Raw genomic sequence first — 19,180 nt, forward strand, 5'->3', positions numbered from 1 at the left:
GTGCAGAGTGGGCAAATTGGGCAGCAATGCAGGAGCCCCAGGGTCTTAGCTGGGCCCACCCTACATACCAAGGGCAGACAATCATGAACAGAATTTGACTCCTGACCTTCGCAAATGTGTTTAGCCCACTAGCCTAATACTAAAAAGCTCCTTGATTTAATCCTGTTTTAACTGAACTTTTAGTTTTGTAAATGGTTCAAGTGACAGATTTGCATGGGGTCAATGATATTTGCATTGGCGGGGAGTATTGTGCTTGTCTAGGTGGCGTTGATGTCATCCTCCCTGATGATGTAATAAAGAAGAATAACACATCCAATGGATGTGACATCAAATACTTCATACGGCCACTGACAGCAATATAATTCACTGAAAGATGAAACAGACAGATGGGCGGGATGCATCCATAAGACATTCTTTGCTAATGATAAAGCATAAAAAAGCCAAAAATACTTCAGTCAGGACACTAGACTATGAATGAAACCTGGAGAAGCAGAGACAAAATTCCACACTTTCTTACTGTAGCACTAGAAAGCAAGCTGTCAGCTTCATGCACCAGTCACTCTACTGCCTGGAAAAGAGCCCCTGGTGCACAAAGAATATGATGACTGGTGGGCCGCAGAACCAGTCTGGATGTGGCATGAAGAGAAATAACCCTGTCCCTGGTACAAATCAAAACTCGGTCACCCAGTCTACAGCCAGTAACTTATCTGACTAAGCTCACCTTACTCTCATCTATTTATAACAGAGGTCTTAATATTTTCACTGCGACATCTGTGAATTTTGATGTGACTCCACCAGTGCTTAAATATTTTCAGTGACTATTTCACTTTTGCTACCAAACGAAGAAGTCGAATACTCAGATTCACCATCAGTGTTCTTAAATCCGATATCTGAACCCAATTCTTCAAGGAATTATAAAATATATTCATACTGAAGAAGTTTCAAATGTTTTATAACTGCCATGATGCAAGCATCTGTTTGATGAAAACAGATGCATATTTATAAAATATACTGCAGATAAAAGATGGCATAAGCTTAAGTATAACTATGAGCAGATGCAAAATGCGAACTGTAACTAGTAAACTGCAGAATGGGTACACTTCATCACTGCAGCACAAAGAATATTTCTCACCTTTCCAAAGCTGCCCTTGCCAAGCACCATGAGGAAGTTGAAATCAGATGCACGAATGACATCTTTCTTGCCCATGTTGTGTGGTACATCCTTGTCTGACACAAGTGGGGCCCTTTTTGTAATTGAGGTCTTCTAGAATCACAAATAAGCTGAGTGTTATCACCATCATATAGAGGAAAAGAACACGTTAGTAAAGTAATTTAAGAATGCTGAAAAATTTATTTCCAAAATTGGAATAAAACGCTATTAACCCACTGGCATAATATTTCAGTTTGTTTGTTCAAAGAATATCCAGAAAATTAAAACACATACTAAAGAAAAGACTACTGAAATTATCACAAACCTTCAATATTGCCGAAAAGTAACTTACTTTGACTTTCATGTGGCGTTTCAAAGCTGTCAAAATACCCCATGTTTAAGAGCTGCCAAAGGATTCAATATGTCACAGTACCATTAAAATATAACGAGGGGTGTGAATATAAAACTATTTTGATACTAATAATCATGAAAATAATGTATTTATTTTATTTATAGAGAACTCGCATATCTGTTGCATTACACAAACTCAATTACTGTTTCGTGGACTTTAACTGAAAAACTGAAAATACTAAATGTTAAACAAAAAGAAATATCTAAAGTGGTCTGTTGAAAGAAGTGAACACTAGAGACACATACTAGCACGTACAACCTTCAGTCAAATGAAAGCATTAAGAGGAACAAAAGATATGTATTACCTATTTTAAAAGTGGTTAAACTTGTTCATCTTCATCCAAGCAAAGGGCATAAATTGAGAATATTTTCCATCAACATTAATATGAATATCAAATATTTGTTAAATATAATTTATTCAATATAAGATAAAGATGTGAATGAATTAAACCAAGAATAATTTGGTTTCAAAAATACTGTTCAGTTCCTTTTCACAACGCTAGATAATCAAGTGTAAGGTACAAAGAATAAGTAATATATGTGTTCTTTTCTATGAGACTTGTAGTTCCTAAGTACGGCACTTTGTCAAAATGATACAGTTACCATATCACAACAGTGTAATAGTTACATAGTTATATGCTGGGCTTATTAACTAGTATAAATATGAAAATTAATTTCAGTTAATTATTTAGAGTTTAAACCAGGGTCAAAGAGAGTCTGGCGTCAGGCCAGATCAGTGCAGCCCGGAAGGTCTCAGAATTTATATTAATGTAATGAATACCTTCTGTGAATCTCAAAATATAGATTCTGTGAATAACTATTTATGTTGGAAGAAAATATAATGGATTATCTGTGATTACATGTGGGTTATTTTGAAATGAAAGATCAGTTTATTCACTCACACTATTTGCGATGAATCAACAGAAATTGTACTCATTACATTTCTTGGATAAGAAATAACCATTATATGCTTTTGCAGCAATAACACTTTTGTTTTTGCTATTATTCAATAAATTTGTTTGACAAAAGATGTAAACTACAATTGGCATGCACTTTTCCTTTACAGTCAAAAAGAAAAATAAGCGTGAATATTACAAAATCCTATAAACTTCTGAGTAAATGTTCAATAGCTATGGTTCAGTGTTCTATATAGAAGAAAAATATTAAAACACCACTCTTACTTAATTTACATAAATCTTAATTAAAATGTGACACATCAGAATGCCTCCCACACTTAGCTACCAAGCAAGCACGCATGTGCAGAACAATGTCTTGAGACACTAAAAATCATACAATAACTTGCACCACAGTCCTGATGATCATGCAGTCAGAGCTCAACCAACCAAGGTCAGTCAGGCTTTTCAATCAGTACCGTATATTTCATCTTGTGAGTGCACCAACTTTCCAGGACAAATTACCAAAGCATGTGGTGTTGGGCATTTATGGGAGAGATGGCTAATCTGAGGAAATCTAAGTGGAATAAACATTTAATAATACACTGTGATAACAGTAATGAACTGTCTGCTGATATGAATGGCTACCTGCTATTCTTAGCATTACAATGTATCAAGTTTAAGAGGAGGTAATGCATAACATCAGAATCAGAATCTTATAAGTGCCTTTCTCTATGCAAAATAAACACACACTCACCTGCCATCTTGTTTAATTCCAACTTCAGATGTGTAAGCTAAAGTATCTTGTGTCACTGTAACATGGGTACTGTACTATGTCTCTGTAATTTTGTGATACTTAGGAAATTCATTTCAGAGGGTAACAATGTAAATGGTGATTATTTTTGGGCAACTATTACATTTTGGCTGTATTAGAAATGTATAATTCATGATTACGGGATCACAGACATTACCCGCTAGACAATGCTTATTGTACGAATTATTTGAAAAGTTTCAAATCAGACTTTAAACATACAGAATCCTACTTATGAAACAATAAATTATTTGGAAAACAACCCCCCCCCCCCCCAAATACTAAATGGAACTTCAAATATTAATATCTGTCATGACAGGCTCCATGTATGCAACATCTACATCAGTTTCATTTGTCAATAATTATATTACATAAAATCAGCATAGCATAGCTGCCTAGTAAGGTGACCACTTTAATGGAATGCAAATGCTTTAAACTCGAGAAGACAGCATGAAATTCATAAATATCAGTGATTCCTGTTTTGGCTTATAAATGTACAAGTTATTTGAATAAAATTTAATACATAATTACTGATTATATTGTTAAAAATAATATTAGTAGTAACAATATTTGTAATGAAATTAGTATCTCCTTACAAACTGCAGAACTCCACTGAGTGGATATGTTAGGGTGCAATTTCAGGTTTCCACAGTTCCAAGTATGAAGATGACAGCCTTCTGGGATACTGCAACATATAGTCACATAAACATTGACATTTCAGAGATTCTTAGTGCATCCATCATTAAGGTACTGATTGATGATCACCTTGATAAAAGCACTAAGCGTCCCTAAAACATCGATCACCTTCTACAAAACTACATGATGCATTATCTCAGAAGGCTCTCCCTCCTCTTTGGATATTATAGAGTGCTATGTCCAGTCTGCTGGATATGAAAGAGTTCTATCAACCTAGTCTATTCTACTGAGTAACTTAAAAAAGACCCAGCCAAACTTCAGCAACTACAGAATTTACAGTTATTACTGCTACATCTTGAGAACATACTGAGATGCATCCAAGTAGTCATACTCTACATCAGTTTCTTAATAGATCCACCAAGACCAGCTATATACATGTGCAGAATCCTTGAACAATTTTACTTAAACAATTACATATTAACTACTGACAATATACAATGAAATAAAATCTCTAATTTTTGCTTAGATGTAGCTAACCCACCAAGGTATTTGGCCAGGTACATATGCACCAGAGAAGTGAACTGTTTCACAGCTCTAGTACTAAGATTCCTGTCTTCTGGGTTGTTGCGCTGCGTAATCTGGTTGATGTTTACCAACGTTTCAGAGGTCATACTGCCTCCATCATCAGCTGATGACGGAGGCAGTATGACCTCTGAAACGTTGGTTAACATCTACCAGACTACACGGCGCAACAACCCAGAAGACAGAAATCTTCATATTCTGATGACGGAGGCAGTATGACCTCTGAAACGTTGGTTAACATCTACCAGACTACACAGCGCAACAACCCAGAAGACAGGAATCTTCACACTCTGATGACGGAGGCAGTATGACCTCTGAAACGTTGGCTAACATCAACCAGACTACACAGCGCAACAACCCAGAAGACAGGAATCTTCACACTCTGATGACGGAGGCAGTATGACCTCTGAAACGTTGGCTAACATCAACCAGACTACGCAGCGCAACAACCCAGAAGACAGGAATCTTCATACTCACCGCTGTGAAAACCTCAATCTTACACAGCTCTAGTACTGCATGTACTGGTGTGAAAAACAGAGGCAGAGAATATGCCTCTTTAACACAGCCAGTTCATGCGGTCTTCATTAAGCTGTACTTCGGGCAAGCTGACATGTGTGTTGCATGTCTCACAAGTATTTTTCCTTTATGTTAGAATCTTGTGACTGTGGTAAATTAGTCTGGTTGTCTTTTTAGCATTTTAACAGCTGTTTTTTAATGGACATTTAGTTTGTGTGAAGTTGGTGGAAGTTTTGTTCAATTTTTATTAAAAAATCCATTTTCAAGGAGAAATTTAATGGAAAAACTGAAGGTGATAGAAGCTGAGAGATCAGCTTTATCCAACCTTATGAGTGAACGAATGTTAATGGGGGAGGCGCTGAACTGACCCTTGCATTATAACCATTTTTAATTGATCTTTTGTTCATTTCTGTTCTTTTAATCCACAAGTTACCCCAAACTTATAGCAAAGAATGGTATCCTACCTAGTGTGATCTAATAAGACACCTGGTCTCACAAAATTCCTGCCCAGATGATAAAATTGTGATTCAGCCAAGGCCTCACAATCACATAGGATATGTGAGGCTGTTTTTTGTTTGACGGTGGCACTTATACTAGTGTGGCTATTAAATTTCCCCAAGTTGAAGAGGTGTCCCTCTAAGCAAGTGTCCTGTCACCTGTGTTGCTTGGAGCCTACTGAGCTCTAATGGGATGGTACGTAAAGTAAAAAGTAAAGTTTGTCCCACTATACGCCATGTAGGCATTTGGGGTGAGTGGAGGTATAGCTCCTCTCTTCCTTGACCTCGGCACTAGATGGGGGTGAGTGGTCAGGATCACGCCCCGGCCGGCTTTACCCCCGGGAAAGGACCCCGGTACCCATTGTAGAGGAGGCTGGGTGGGCCCCAGAGCCGGTCTGGACGCAGAGGCTTGAGGAAAAATCCTATGCCCCAGTCGGGGATCGAACCCCGGTCGTCCAGCCCGTAGCTAGTCACTATACTGACTGAGCTTCTAATGGGATGGTGCATTACAAAATTAAGAGTATACATAATAACAAAAATAATAATTACACTAAGTATTTTCAGGTTTTAAATAAACCAATTATTTTGCTAACCATGCTGTTTTCATAAAGTGTTAATGCTTGGAGTTTGGAGGGATCTGACAACCTCAACCTCATATTTACCACACACACACACACACACAAATCTTAAGCAAATCACCTGCTGTGCATAATGGACCTTCTGCAGTTCAGTCACCAAAAAACTGATGAGACTTTAGCCAACCACCTTAAATTTTATAACTCTGAACACAATATAAAAGTCCAAAAAGCTGATAAATTTGGAATGATTAATCAATGTCTGTCGCCTGCCGGCATATCAGGAACTACCCTATATAGGTCATAATGAATCTGATCTGTCTTGCAACTACAAGGTAATGATTACAATTTTCTCCTGGATGACCACTCAGAAACAGCCACTGTTTCCAAAGGCATAACATCAGCCATTCAAAGTTATTTGATAAAAGCAGTCTATGAAGTAGCACTAAATGAAATTTCAAAACAAATTCAAGTAGTGCCTTATGTTCATATTATGTTGGATGAGATTTCTAATATTTAGGTGGTTTCACAGTTGACCACATTGCTAAGGTATATTACTGATTGTAAGATTCAGCAGACATTCATTTGCTTCTTAGAAGTTCTGATGATCTTTCAAAACCACATATAGAATGTAGTTTCATGGCTCAATTTACAATCTAAGCTTGGAGCTCAAGATGGGGTGTCAGTTATGAGTAGACACTTGAATGTACCCCAACATACAGTAGTATTGGAGGAATATTCACATACTCTTCATGTGCACAGCTATGCACATGTACCGAACCTTGATCTTTCTGAAAGCCTTAAAGAATACAGCATATTTTTGTTTCTTAAATGGGATTGCTACTTTTGCATCACACTCAACTAAGAAAACATGCCTTAACCAAACATCTGAAGAGAAAAATCCCTTCTTTAGTCGTCACCAGATGGCAAGAATTGAATGCAAGAAATATCAGACTCATTTTTAAAACTCATTTCTTCCATTCTCGCATTATATTTCACGTTGGAAGCAAAAGTCATTTGTGTGGGAGAAAGAAAATCACCTACACTTTAATGGAAGTTGTCAAATGATGTGACACAAGCCAAGGACACGAAAAGGGCAAAATCCATCAGTAAATTCTCTAGAGGAAAAATACAGAATATTTTTCTAAGAAAATACTGACAACCAAATTTTTCACCTCTCAGCTCATTGCTCTTATTCATTGTAACAATGGAATTATGCAATATTTGATATACAAGTTTAAGGATACCTTTTCTAAATAACTTTCACAAAAGGTGGTTCAGTTTTAGACTAATTTTTCTTTATGGCTCACTTCAAATAAAAATATGCTTATGAAATACTACAATGGATTCATAGCAATAGCATGGGTAGCTCTTTTGTACAAACGTATAAACTAGATAATATAGTATCCACCATCCCACTGTGGGGGACTGGAGGTCAGTCCAGTGATAAATGTGGCAGACAAAATAGCATTGAGGCAGGTTTTTCTCCAAGTTCTTCAGTTTTCTCCTGCCAATATCACTTCACTGTTGCTCCAGATTCATTCACACGTCATCTGAGGGATTAACAAAGGGTCCATTCCATCTCACCCCATTGCAACACAGTAATCTTCCATCCCAGCTACAACTGTATCGCTTGAATGAAGCTTCCCAGCACTCAAAATAATCAAGATCAGAGAAGAATGAGTCATCTCTCTCCGTTATTAACTGAGAAAGCCTTAGTTGCAGGATTTAGTAAGCCTAATTTCTGTAATTATGTCACTGAAAGATCATGAAAGTGGACAGCAGAGCAGAGTTCCATTTAAAATAATCAAAAGATATCAATATGGATTTTCCTCTAGCTGACTCCTGATATATTGTTGCAATGTTTGCACTGGCTAAAAGAATGCTATATTTTTATTTCCTTCTTCTTTTTAACAGGTTTTTCCAGGTACTTCACCTCTTGAATCAATGGTGAACCCAACCACTCAGGTTTCAAGTTTCAGTCTGCAGCACTTTCCTCCTTATGTCTGACGGAATCTATTGAATGCCATCCAGGTAATGTTTTCAGACTTTTAGTCATTTAGTAGCAATTCCTGTGACCCAAATGACCACCATAATGACAAAGCATTTCATGTTCCACATAGGATGAACTTCTGTACTTAGATTTTTGTATTTTAATTTCTTTACAGACTCCTCATGTAATATATTCCTATCCAATGGTACTCCTGCATCTATCAGTAAACTTTATAATTTTTGTTTTTAATTATTATGTCTGGCTGATGTACCAGAACCCAACCTACACATGTCCTCCTTAACACAAGAACAGATACAATCTTCTTGAAGACAGCCATCTTAAAACTCACCGCTGTGAATATCTCAAATCCTACAGGATAACCAACTGCTACGACACCATGCACGGTCCACCAATAATATGGCCGACTCTATTGCATGGAACTTCTAACATCACTTTTCAGTGAATGTGTAGTGCAGTCTTGTTTATGGCCAAGTAACTGACATTTAACATCAGATTACTAATACCTGCATTTCCTGCAGAATTAATTACCACTTCCTTAGGAAGACATTACTCTCCAGGACAGATAAAGCATGTGGTTGCAGCAGAATAGAGTTCCACCTCATTTCTTCTATAACTTACACAGAACTTCAACCAGTATATTGAAATTTGTTTGATTCATCATGGAGGTCTAGCCACCCTGTTCACCAGGCTTGACATTCATTGATTTGTGCTTATGGGGATACATGAACGACTTCATAGCAGACATGAGATAAAGTCATACAGTTCAACATGGACAGTGTTACTATCAAAAGCAACAATCATGAAATCATACAGAAAGCAATGCATGTTCTTTTAAATGAGCATGCTTGTGCAAAGCCAATGATGGAGGTAATTTTAAACAGTAAGCCATTTACATCACATGGTACGTAAAAACATACATTAATATTAAATATGAGTAGAATACCAATTCTATGTAGATGTCTGATTTTATAAATTAAAATAATTTAATTTAATCTGTATCTTACTTTGAGTTTCCTTCCATTCCATTAATCATAACTACAAACAGGTTGAGACACGACACTTTTCACTCAAAATAAGCCAATAAATAACTACCTTAACTTTGGCTGATATTTTTTTTGGGACACTGTACATAAATTTGATGTTAACCATGTTGTGGAGTTTGTTTTAGACAATACATTTTTCTACATATTGTGTTGATGGTCTTTCATTTCATACATTATCCCACTGAGAATTACCAAGTTCAGGTATCACCAATATTTATCACACAGTATTTGACAAACAAGACATTGCACTGCCCAACAAGAAGCTATTTTCTCTGAAGCTTTTTGAACAAAGCATTATAACAGTCCACTTATTGGCTAACAGCAAAATGTTTAACACATGGCAATCTTAATTCTGTCCCTACACAGTCTAGAAATGAGTTGTAACTAAACACACAACTGATGCAATGTCATACAATTAGGAAGAAATTTCTTATGTATTCAAATTCCACAGCCATGTTTCTCAGGCATCCAATACATACAAAATTAATGATTTAACTAAGTTTAAAATTCTCGTAGCCTAAATATTTGAAAACACGCCGTAATGCTTGGAAACCTTACTATTTCCTTCTGCATCTATGACATATCTGTTTCACAGATAACTTATGAATGTTTTGAAAGGTTGTACACTCTATGGGGGAGTTTACACATTTTTAGGATTTATTAACAATTTCCATATTTGATATTGTTCTGCATTCTGGAACAAGACATGTACAAATACTTTGTTTATCTTTGTGTTTACATGTACACCAACCACCTCATTAGTGCCATGTGCTCTTGAAGGCAAGACAGCATTGTTTCAGAGAAATATTCTGACTCCGAATTCAGGGATTTACAGGTGACACAACATACCCTTCTTACCTTCCCTTGAATGTTGAATATTTTATATTCTAACATAAATTTAATTCCATAAAACAAATAAAGTACATTGCTATTTTTTAATATGCTCAAGTAACTTGTTAAAAGCAATGAAACGGAACATGCTATATTGAGCACAGATATGAAGTATCAACAATTATATTTTATTTAATGTTGCATAGTAAATCATGCTTACTGCCTGCAGTCACGTGCTGTTAACCTCAATCTTGTTTGTTGGATTTGTTTGAGAAAGACACTCTCAAGTTTAGTAACAGCGCGAAAAAATCATGTGACAACTGGACCAGAATTTTATAGTGTAAGATGATCACCCATCATCAGAATCCTTTTGTTTCAGTTTGCATCTTCTTATTCTATCAGATATTTGTAGTATTGAGCAAACCAGATGAACTGTACTTTTAAGATGAGAATAAACAAGAAATTTTACACATTTGTATTTCTTTGTTATCGGTAAGTTATTAATAAATACTTATACCGAACTTCTTAATCATATATTTAACTTAAGAGAGCTTAACTTGCAGCTACAATAAGCACAGAAGAGACCATGCACACCTAGCATCAACACCACCATGCCAAACCAACACCAACATGAAGTTCGAAACTTTGTTATGAGCCAAATCATACAAACACTATTAATAAGAAATTCTCAATTTCTTTTACTGTAAAATGAAGAAAAATTGGGGAAAAAACTCAATCTCAATACTAGTCTGACTAGGTTTATAATATGAAAAATTAGTTCCTGAACTTACATTATCTAAATTCTGTGAATATAAACTTTGTATTTATAAACTTACTAGTTTGAAGATATTAATATCTTGTACCTTTACCCTCTTAATCCAATATTAAAAGAGATTAAACATACTAACACACATTGAAAATAAATATTATGAAAGGTAAATTTATTATTATAATCATTATTAAACAAAATGCAGTTTGTTACAGCATCTAAGCAAGTGATATGTGATGATATGATCACAGTACTGTAACTAGAATCATTATATCTCATCAAAGTGACAGGTTAATTCATGACCTGATAACTATTAACAAATTAAAAGAAACATATATTATTAAATCATGTTACACTGATGGCAAATCAACATGTTCCTGTTAATTCTTATGAGAAAATACTTTCAAGAAACAATTTTTTGACTTTTGCAGTTTCTCTAAAATCTTTAACTCAAAGGTACAAGAAATTGAATAACGAATTCCTTGCAAATCTTTCAGACCCGATTGAAACCAGGGATTCAAACACCAAGATACATATCTCAAGCACATATATATAAACGCAACAGCATTCTTTACACAATATAGAGAATACTGAATATCTGAATTACTAATGCATAGCAGAGACATCTTAATGTAACATTTGTTTGAAGATATCTGTCTTCTGTGTTGTTGCGCCGTGTAGTCTGCTAGATGTCCACCAACGTTTAAGAGGTCCATGCTGCCTCCATCATCAGGGCGCAACAACCCAGAAGACAGCAATCTTCAGACTCACCACCGTGAAAACCTCAAATTCTACATACATTTGTTTGTGTTCTTATTTCACGAAATACCATACCATACCAAATTTTGTGTGGTCATAAGAAGTATATTATATATTAAAATAAATTTTATGAGATTTCTCAAAAATGGTAAACTGCACAAAAAAGTTCACAGTGTAACTCACAAATGTTTTATAAGTTCCAAATGAATCATTTTAAAGTATGCAGTTAGCTAAAATATTTTTATATACAGTTTAATAAATTCCAAATATAAAATTTTGACAAGGTTTGTTCACAACGACGACTTCATGAACATCAGGACTCTTGTGCTTTTGCAAGACAACTAATAATTAAACTAAGCAGGGAAGATCTCATGAATCACACCTAAATCAAACTTTTTTCCTTCAATTTTTATAACTCAAATAAGGTGAATGAAAAGTATGTTATATTTCCACATAATTAACTTCAGGACTGATATCTTATTCCACAAATTCAGACTGAAATTTCTTAACTCAACTGACCTTAAGAAAATGAATTTAAAATCAACAAAATAAAATCATGCAATACACATATACCGTTGACCCACAAAATTCAAGGAAGGAAACAGTACCAGAAATGAAACAAGAGTCTTGTATTTGGACTACTAACCTGATCTGAATCATTCCCAACAGGGCAGGACCCTGACTAAATAACAAATGATAAACAAAAAAATAATTTTCTCAATTTAATATAAATGATGATAGCTGGATAACACAGAATTAAGGCATATGTGTTTCATCATGGTCAAAGTTTTAGGTTACGGCAATATCAGCAATTTGATGTAAATGCACTGAAATTAACTATTAATCATATGAAAGAATGTTGGTGTCAGTATTCAACAAAGTGGTATCAGCAACAACATGCACTGCAGCCACCTAGAAGCATACAAAGATGCAAAACCTGTGCCCACCGTGTGTCGAACTTGACTTTTGCTAAGTATCGTTGATCCCTGTTGGAGGGGACAAACAAGCAAGCAGCATTAGATTAAGTTTATTTCTTGAGGTAGCAGCACACTATGCGAGTGATAGTTTCTGACTTGTGACTCATCAGTACAATTATTTCAGACAATCAACAGAGTAAATTTAAAGTTAATAATCAAATAAGTCGTTACATCTTCACTATTTTCAAAAGCTTTGGTACAAAAATATTCAAATTATGTAGGTGCTGGAATATTCAATTCGGACCTTGTGCTATTACAGAAACAGTAGAAGGATAAACTACTTAATGACTGAATACTTCACCATTTTAGAAATGTGCACTGTAAAAGTATTGAGTAATATGGTTGCTGGACTGCTGATTTCATACTATTTGTTACCTCAGGGATAACTAATGTGTGAAGCAAGAAATAAATATGAAAAACAAAATCAAGTATTTTGAACTTTTTGACTTAAATTTGACTGAAGAAAATAAGTTTTTAAGCATGTTTTATAACAGAATATATGACTTCAGAAAATCAGTATTTCATTGCTTTTAGGATAAGATACAGTTTACAGTATGACATAGGACTTGACAATAACAGAACTGTATCATAAATGTTTTGGCATTAATAACATCAACTCAAAACTGTCTCATATTCAAATTTTCACAAATGAATCAAGCCAAGATAGGCTTAAACATCAACTGAAGCATTTAATGGGTGCATATCTATTGTAACTTGCTGTTAATATATCATTACTTTCATAGAAAAAATGATATTTTGTTTTAATTATAAATAAATAAGTCTGTAGGTTATGTGCTAACTAGTGTTCCAGAGAGTCTGAAACTGTTTACAAGTGTATTCGAAGTGAGAGCAACATTAATTTGGCTTTTCATTAAAGGCTTATTGAAAAGGATCACATAGTGAAAACTGCCACCCCAAGTGAAATTAGTAGGCTTGTTATTTTCACTGATTCTTTGAGGTATTGTTGTACAGCAAGTAATGGTTAGTGAAGATATTCTGGCACTTTTGTACAAGACTTTTAAATTTTAATAAGATGCAATACTCCATGAAGACATAACCAACACTGTTCAGAATTTGTATATCTGCTTAAAAATTTGAACAGTTATCAGAATACTAAAGTCAGGGTTCCATAAATAAAACTTAAAAGCAATGGCCACTCACTGCGGTTTGCTTCATACAGACGTTTTTATAGCAGATATTTACTCACTGTAGTCTAACACTGAATTGCGCTTGCGGGCATCTGTAATGTCCACAAAGCTACACCATGACAGAAGTCATGTTCCCTTATGCTACCTGCTCTGACCCTCAATACCTCAGGCCAGGCAGCAGTCTATTTAAACGAGGCTCCAATGGGCTAAAATGCTACATTAAATGTTTAGGGAGCAAAAGTAATAGGTTATGTTGTTCAATATAAGTTCTGCTCTTTACACAAGTTAATACATAATTTGTAAATAAACTTTTAAGACATTTATACCAAGGTTTAAAAATGTACTCACTGCTAGCTTCCGTTAACATATGCACAGTGAGAGCGTGAGAACAAACTCATATTTCCAGAGTCTTAACCTCAGTGATTATACAGAGTGAATTATTTCTCTAAACTGGAGAGAATACTTCCTTCAGTGAGACATGTGGCAGTAAATATATACTACAGTTTACAGAACTCCTTTTATAAGAATTATTAAAATTTTTGTCCATTTAAGAGGAAGGCCAAATAATCAAATAATTTTCAATATCATTACTAATTATTTATTCTTGCCTCTAAATGTATTGTGATAGGAAAGAGGTACATTTATTTTACTTTAATAAAAATAACTTATTTTCCCTCAAAGAGTCAGTGATTGGCATTAGAAGCATATTAAATTATGACTCAGATGATCAACTTTGTTAAGATGTCCTGCTTGGGCAATGGAGTTGTGCGTTATACCACTGTGAGCACACCAGAAATGAAGCTTCTGATACGGTAAGAGTGAACATATAATATGGAAGTTTTGATAAAAAGTCTCTCGAAGTCTGAGAATGTATGATCATTATATACTCCCCCAAAATGCAACAGTACTAATACACTTTGTACTTTGTGGTTCAGGAATGTGAATGAACCTCTTTGCCTGTCTGAGTCACCTTTCTGCATGTCAAGTTCACTTCACTGAGCTTACACGTGTCATATTGTTTGCCCTGTTTCATGATAGAGCAATTAAAAAAGTGTTATGAATATTCAAGGTGAATAACATTCTCGGTAATTGGTGTATTTTCTTCTACACACTTCAAAGAACTTAAAAGATGATTTCACCCTTAGTGTTTATAATGCCTCAAAATGTCAGTAAATAACATCTGAAACTATGCTATCAGAACTTCATTAATAGTTCAGTTCAAAATGGTACAAACTGCTCATAACTCCACTCCTTGTCAGAACCACTCTTCATTCATGCATGGCTGCAAATCAGTTAGAAAAAGCTGTTAAATGTACATTTAAAAGTAAGATTAATGACTGTATGTTCAACGCATTATATTTACACATTGTAGTATTCAGAATGGGCAGGAGCAGGTTATGAAGAAAGGTAGAAATCAGAACTGCTGTCAAATGACCAGCATACAGCACTTTAGTGTATTTAAACATGAAAACACTTGCCAACTGTAAATGTTTGTAATCAAATCACAATCCTATCACAGTATTTAAAATGTCACATTATGGGACAAATCAAGGCAGCAAAAATTAAAGGACTGGCAGGTGTAAAAGCCTTCCAGTTATTTGAAAGTACAAATTACCATATACTTCCCTCATATGACTATCACAAGAAAGCATAATTATCAACACCAATTCTGAAATTAATCAACTTCAAGAATATCAATTTAAGATTACTAATCGCCATTCTCAAATCAAACAGAATTGACAGCCAACAAGCTATTTTGTTCACACTCCTCCATAGTAACTGAATTAAGAATACAAAGTCATGAACTTCACACAAACATTCCTAGCAATAACAATATTTATTAAAATAGGTTATTTCCTTTATCTACTTTCCAATCTACAAAAATTAATTTCATAAAATCATGTTTCCATTTTGTCCATATTACTTTTGTTCAATTCACACAGACAACATATTTAAAAGTATTTTTCAATTGCTTTACTTTTGAAAGAAAGAATTTTGCTGGAGACCTTGCTGATTGAATTTGTTAAATTTTTAAAACAGAACCAGAAAATCAAACCATGACATTCCAGTCAAATGTACTTAAATAACACTTTGTCCCAAATGAAAACAAAGAAGTGCTTCAAATTAGAATAAACCTGACCAAACAGTAAAATGTAATGGTGTTTTCTCTCCTTGATCTTGTTTGGAACACAAACCAGTTTTATGACTAATCCAGAAGCTGAATTTGTTTTCATTTCCATTGAACAATGCTGGCAGACTAAAGGATATAAAACAGATTATGCTCAACTGAATGGTTCATTGTGGAGAAAAACAAAACCTCAACTTGTGAGTACAAATTTATGTCATGGAACAACAAAAATTTAAAGTATGCACTCAGGAAGGTTTCTGTCAGAATAAAGAGCACATGGGAAGCAACTTATGTTGGGTTTAATGCTCGTCTATTCAGAGCAGCTATAGACACCTGCAGGACAAAGTCTCAATTCATCTCACACTACCCATTTGTCAAGATGTCTACCTAAATAACTCTACGAAACAGAGATCTTATTGAGAAGCTAGTCAAGAAATTCCCTGTCTTTATGGAACCCATAGGCTCATTACTGTGTTCAAAAAAGCTTACCATTGGTCACCATCTTGAGCCAGAAAAATTCAGTAAACACCCTCCAAAATATATTTCCTCAAGATCCATCTTATTTTCATCGTCCCATCTTTGTCTAGATCCTCCAAGTTGGCTGTTTCTTTCATGTTTTCCAACCAAACTTTTCTGTTTAATTCAAATCTGTGTCATGAGTGGTGCATGCCCCACCCATCCCATCCTATTTGATATAATATTAAAATAATAATTGTTAAATAGTACAAAATGTGGAACTCCTCATTATGGTTTTTCCCCAGCCTACTCTCGCTCTGTGAGATATGAATGTTTTCAACACCTTCAATCTATGTTCTTCCCTTAATGTGAGAGCACGCCCATGTAAATAAGAAATGGAATTACAGTTTTGTATATTTTATTCGCTATATTATTAGAAGCTCTGTTAGGAGAAGTACAAGTGCATTTATGAATTCTGCAATTTGGAAGCATTTTACTCTTTGACAATTAGATTCTTTCACAGCGAAGTTTACAACTCAAACCCCATTTCATTAAACCTTCACATATATTATGAAAATTTTCCATTGGTTAGATCACTCCAAAGAATCCTCCAAGTCCAGAGACCTGTATAACATTTTGCAATTTCCTGATTTCTTTTACTGTCAGGAGTTGTTAATCTCCAACCCAAGCTCAAGTTGGAGGACAAGATCTTAATGGATGTCTGTGACTATTTGTTCAATATATTTTCAGGCACTCTCCATACCTGGTGGACTTCTCTTCCATCGATAACCCAAAAACATGCCATGCAGCGGTGACAAGGGACCCACTTAAGATGGGTTACACAGTCAAATACAGAAACAAACTGCTAATAATTTATACCTTTCTGTCCCATGCCACGCATACTTCAGTTTCATAGTATAAAGTGGTCATGACTTATGGATGCCATATTGTAACATCTTCAAAGTAAAATGTGAGCCAGTCAAATTCTAATCCTTATGCTAGTGCACAAAACAGTCACCAAACCAATGACAACAGTGAACAGTACACAATGCACTTATTATTATTCTTCAGTGTGTCTGGGCAATTAATGCATTAATGTTACAAAGTATACAAATAGGAAGGGGAGTGACCTCACAACTCACGCTGTTCATAATATCAAATATTTAAATATTAAAATGTAACAACATTCAACAATTTTAATTCTGATTTTCATCAAATCAAAGTATTTGATTGATTCAAAGGAATGAGTATATCTGAAAGACAGAAAATAAATTAAATGTATTTGAGTAATGAATAACTTTATGTTGTAATAAATGTCTTTGAATTTATTTTCTTGTATTACTTGGTAGAAAGCAAGTACATTTGCATAAGTTCTTCCGAACTTTTCCAATTTAGGGGGTTACCAATTTACATACCAAGATACTTTGCTGCTTTTACACGTCATATATTTTAAACATCACAGCATGTTTGCTTATCAGTATTAAAAATTTATTCTTATTAGATACAAATTACATTGGGGGTTTATACTGTTGTACATAAAAAATGATGTCATGTCAAATTATTTTTAAACTATGTTTGGAATGATTCAAACAACTCTTCAAGAAGCAACTGCATCATTAGATAACACATTCAAATGCACAATGTAAAAAAATTGTGTCATAACCAATGAATTCATTCAAGTGTTTGAAAAGAAAAAAAGACCACATGTTTGCCTTACCCCACCATGTGCCCATGAAGCAAGAGGCTCTGATGTGTTTTTGTAGTCAAATAAATGGACAAAACCAAATGATTCATTACGTTCCTCTAAGGTCTTCTAAACAAATAAATTCTTTCCATTGTTTTTAAATATTTGATAGTTTGTAACAACAGAAATATTTGACAGTTTTCATTGAACTGCGCCCATCACTATCAACGAGCCATTAAGAGTGAAACAAGACTCTACAAGAATTTTTTTTCAGCAGATCACTGTTTTGGCAACAATTCTTTGGTAACATTTCAGATAGGACAGTCATTAGACCTAACTTCATTGATTAGACAATTGCAAATTATGAATTAGAAATTACAACAATATCAGAATTTAGCACTTGAAAGTTACAAGAAAGTGTAAATGGACTGAAAAATAAAGATGACACATTAAATCATGAATCGTAAAATAATGTTTGTCATGTTTACTTGAATTCACGCGGTTGATCGAGTGAATTAAAAGAGATATTTATTACTCAGTGCAGCAGAAATTTCACATAGAAAAAATATGGGAAAATGAATGTCCACTGATTGACCATGTTAAATAGTGGTCAGTGAAGTGTTTTTCAGGAGGGAAATGGATTATACATCACTTACATACAGTACCTTTCTAACTTACAATCATCCCCAACAAACCAAAGTATTACCGCTGACCCTCGGTTAGACTCCATCACCTAACATATACATACTCATGGAATGACTATGATGAAATGCATGAATCCAGAGTATCTGAGCAGCTATAAATCAGGATTTTCCTAGCCATACATACCAATATCAGAGAACACGCTACCTGCTGGCACCCAAATCAGACCTGGAAAAATGTCTTCCATCAACAACCAACTCTATCCTAGTTTATGATTTGATTCACCTCTGCAAAAGAAAACCTGTCCCCAGTGCTAAATTAGGCTATGAAGATGCAGCGGGAGAAGACATATAGCTCCATGCATTCTTAATCTCAGCAGATGGAAGTGAATGGTCAGCTTCACACAATGGCCACTTTACTCTTCGGGAAACAAAACCTCTTCCTCCCAGACACAGGACGGGAAGAACCGCAGAGCTGCTAGATGCAGCGGTAATGGGGAAAATCACTACCTCTGCCATGACACAGATTCAAGTCATTTGGACTATAAACTAGTCACTATTCTGATTGAGGTATCTTAACTCTCTCCTTACTTCCTGTATTCTCACAAAGTCCAACTTTTTTGTCTTTCTTCTTTAGCATTTGTCCCGCTTTGGCAGGG

At 34.9% G+C, this 19,180-nt stretch overlaps 1 protein-coding gene across 7 annotated transcripts in view; it reads right to left on the minus strand.

Moving 5' to 3' along the window:
* The window catches only part of Pkc53E (Protein C kinase 53E), a 275,095-nt gene that overhangs the window by 33,551 nt on the left and 222,364 nt on the right, over nt 1-19,180 (minus strand). For 4 of the 7 annotated variants that reach the window (XM_087346880.1, XM_087346881.1, XM_087346887.1 and 1 more), the window contains 2 exons: nt 12,435-12,473; nt 1,133-1,264 (listed from right to left, as the gene is read on the minus strand). In XM_087346880.1, the coding sequence (XP_087203006.1) occupies nt 1,133-1,264; nt 12,435-12,473 (171 nt within the window). Of the gene's footprint in view, nt 1-1,132; nt 1,265-12,133; nt 12,170-12,434; nt 12,474-19,180 lie in introns of all 7 variants that reach the window. The other 3 variants (XM_087346884.1, XM_087346886.1, XM_087346883.1) reach the window with 2 other exon arrangements.

The sequence above is a fragment of the Zootermopsis nevadensis genome, unplaced genomic scaffold, assembly GCF_977971745.1.
Source record: "Zootermopsis nevadensis isolate Lab colony 2312 unplaced genomic scaffold, Znev_1.0 Znev_ptg000011l, whole genome shotgun sequence".
In the NCBI taxonomy this organism is placed as follows: Eukaryota; Metazoa; Arthropoda; class Insecta; order Blattodea; family Termopsidae; genus Zootermopsis; species Zootermopsis nevadensis.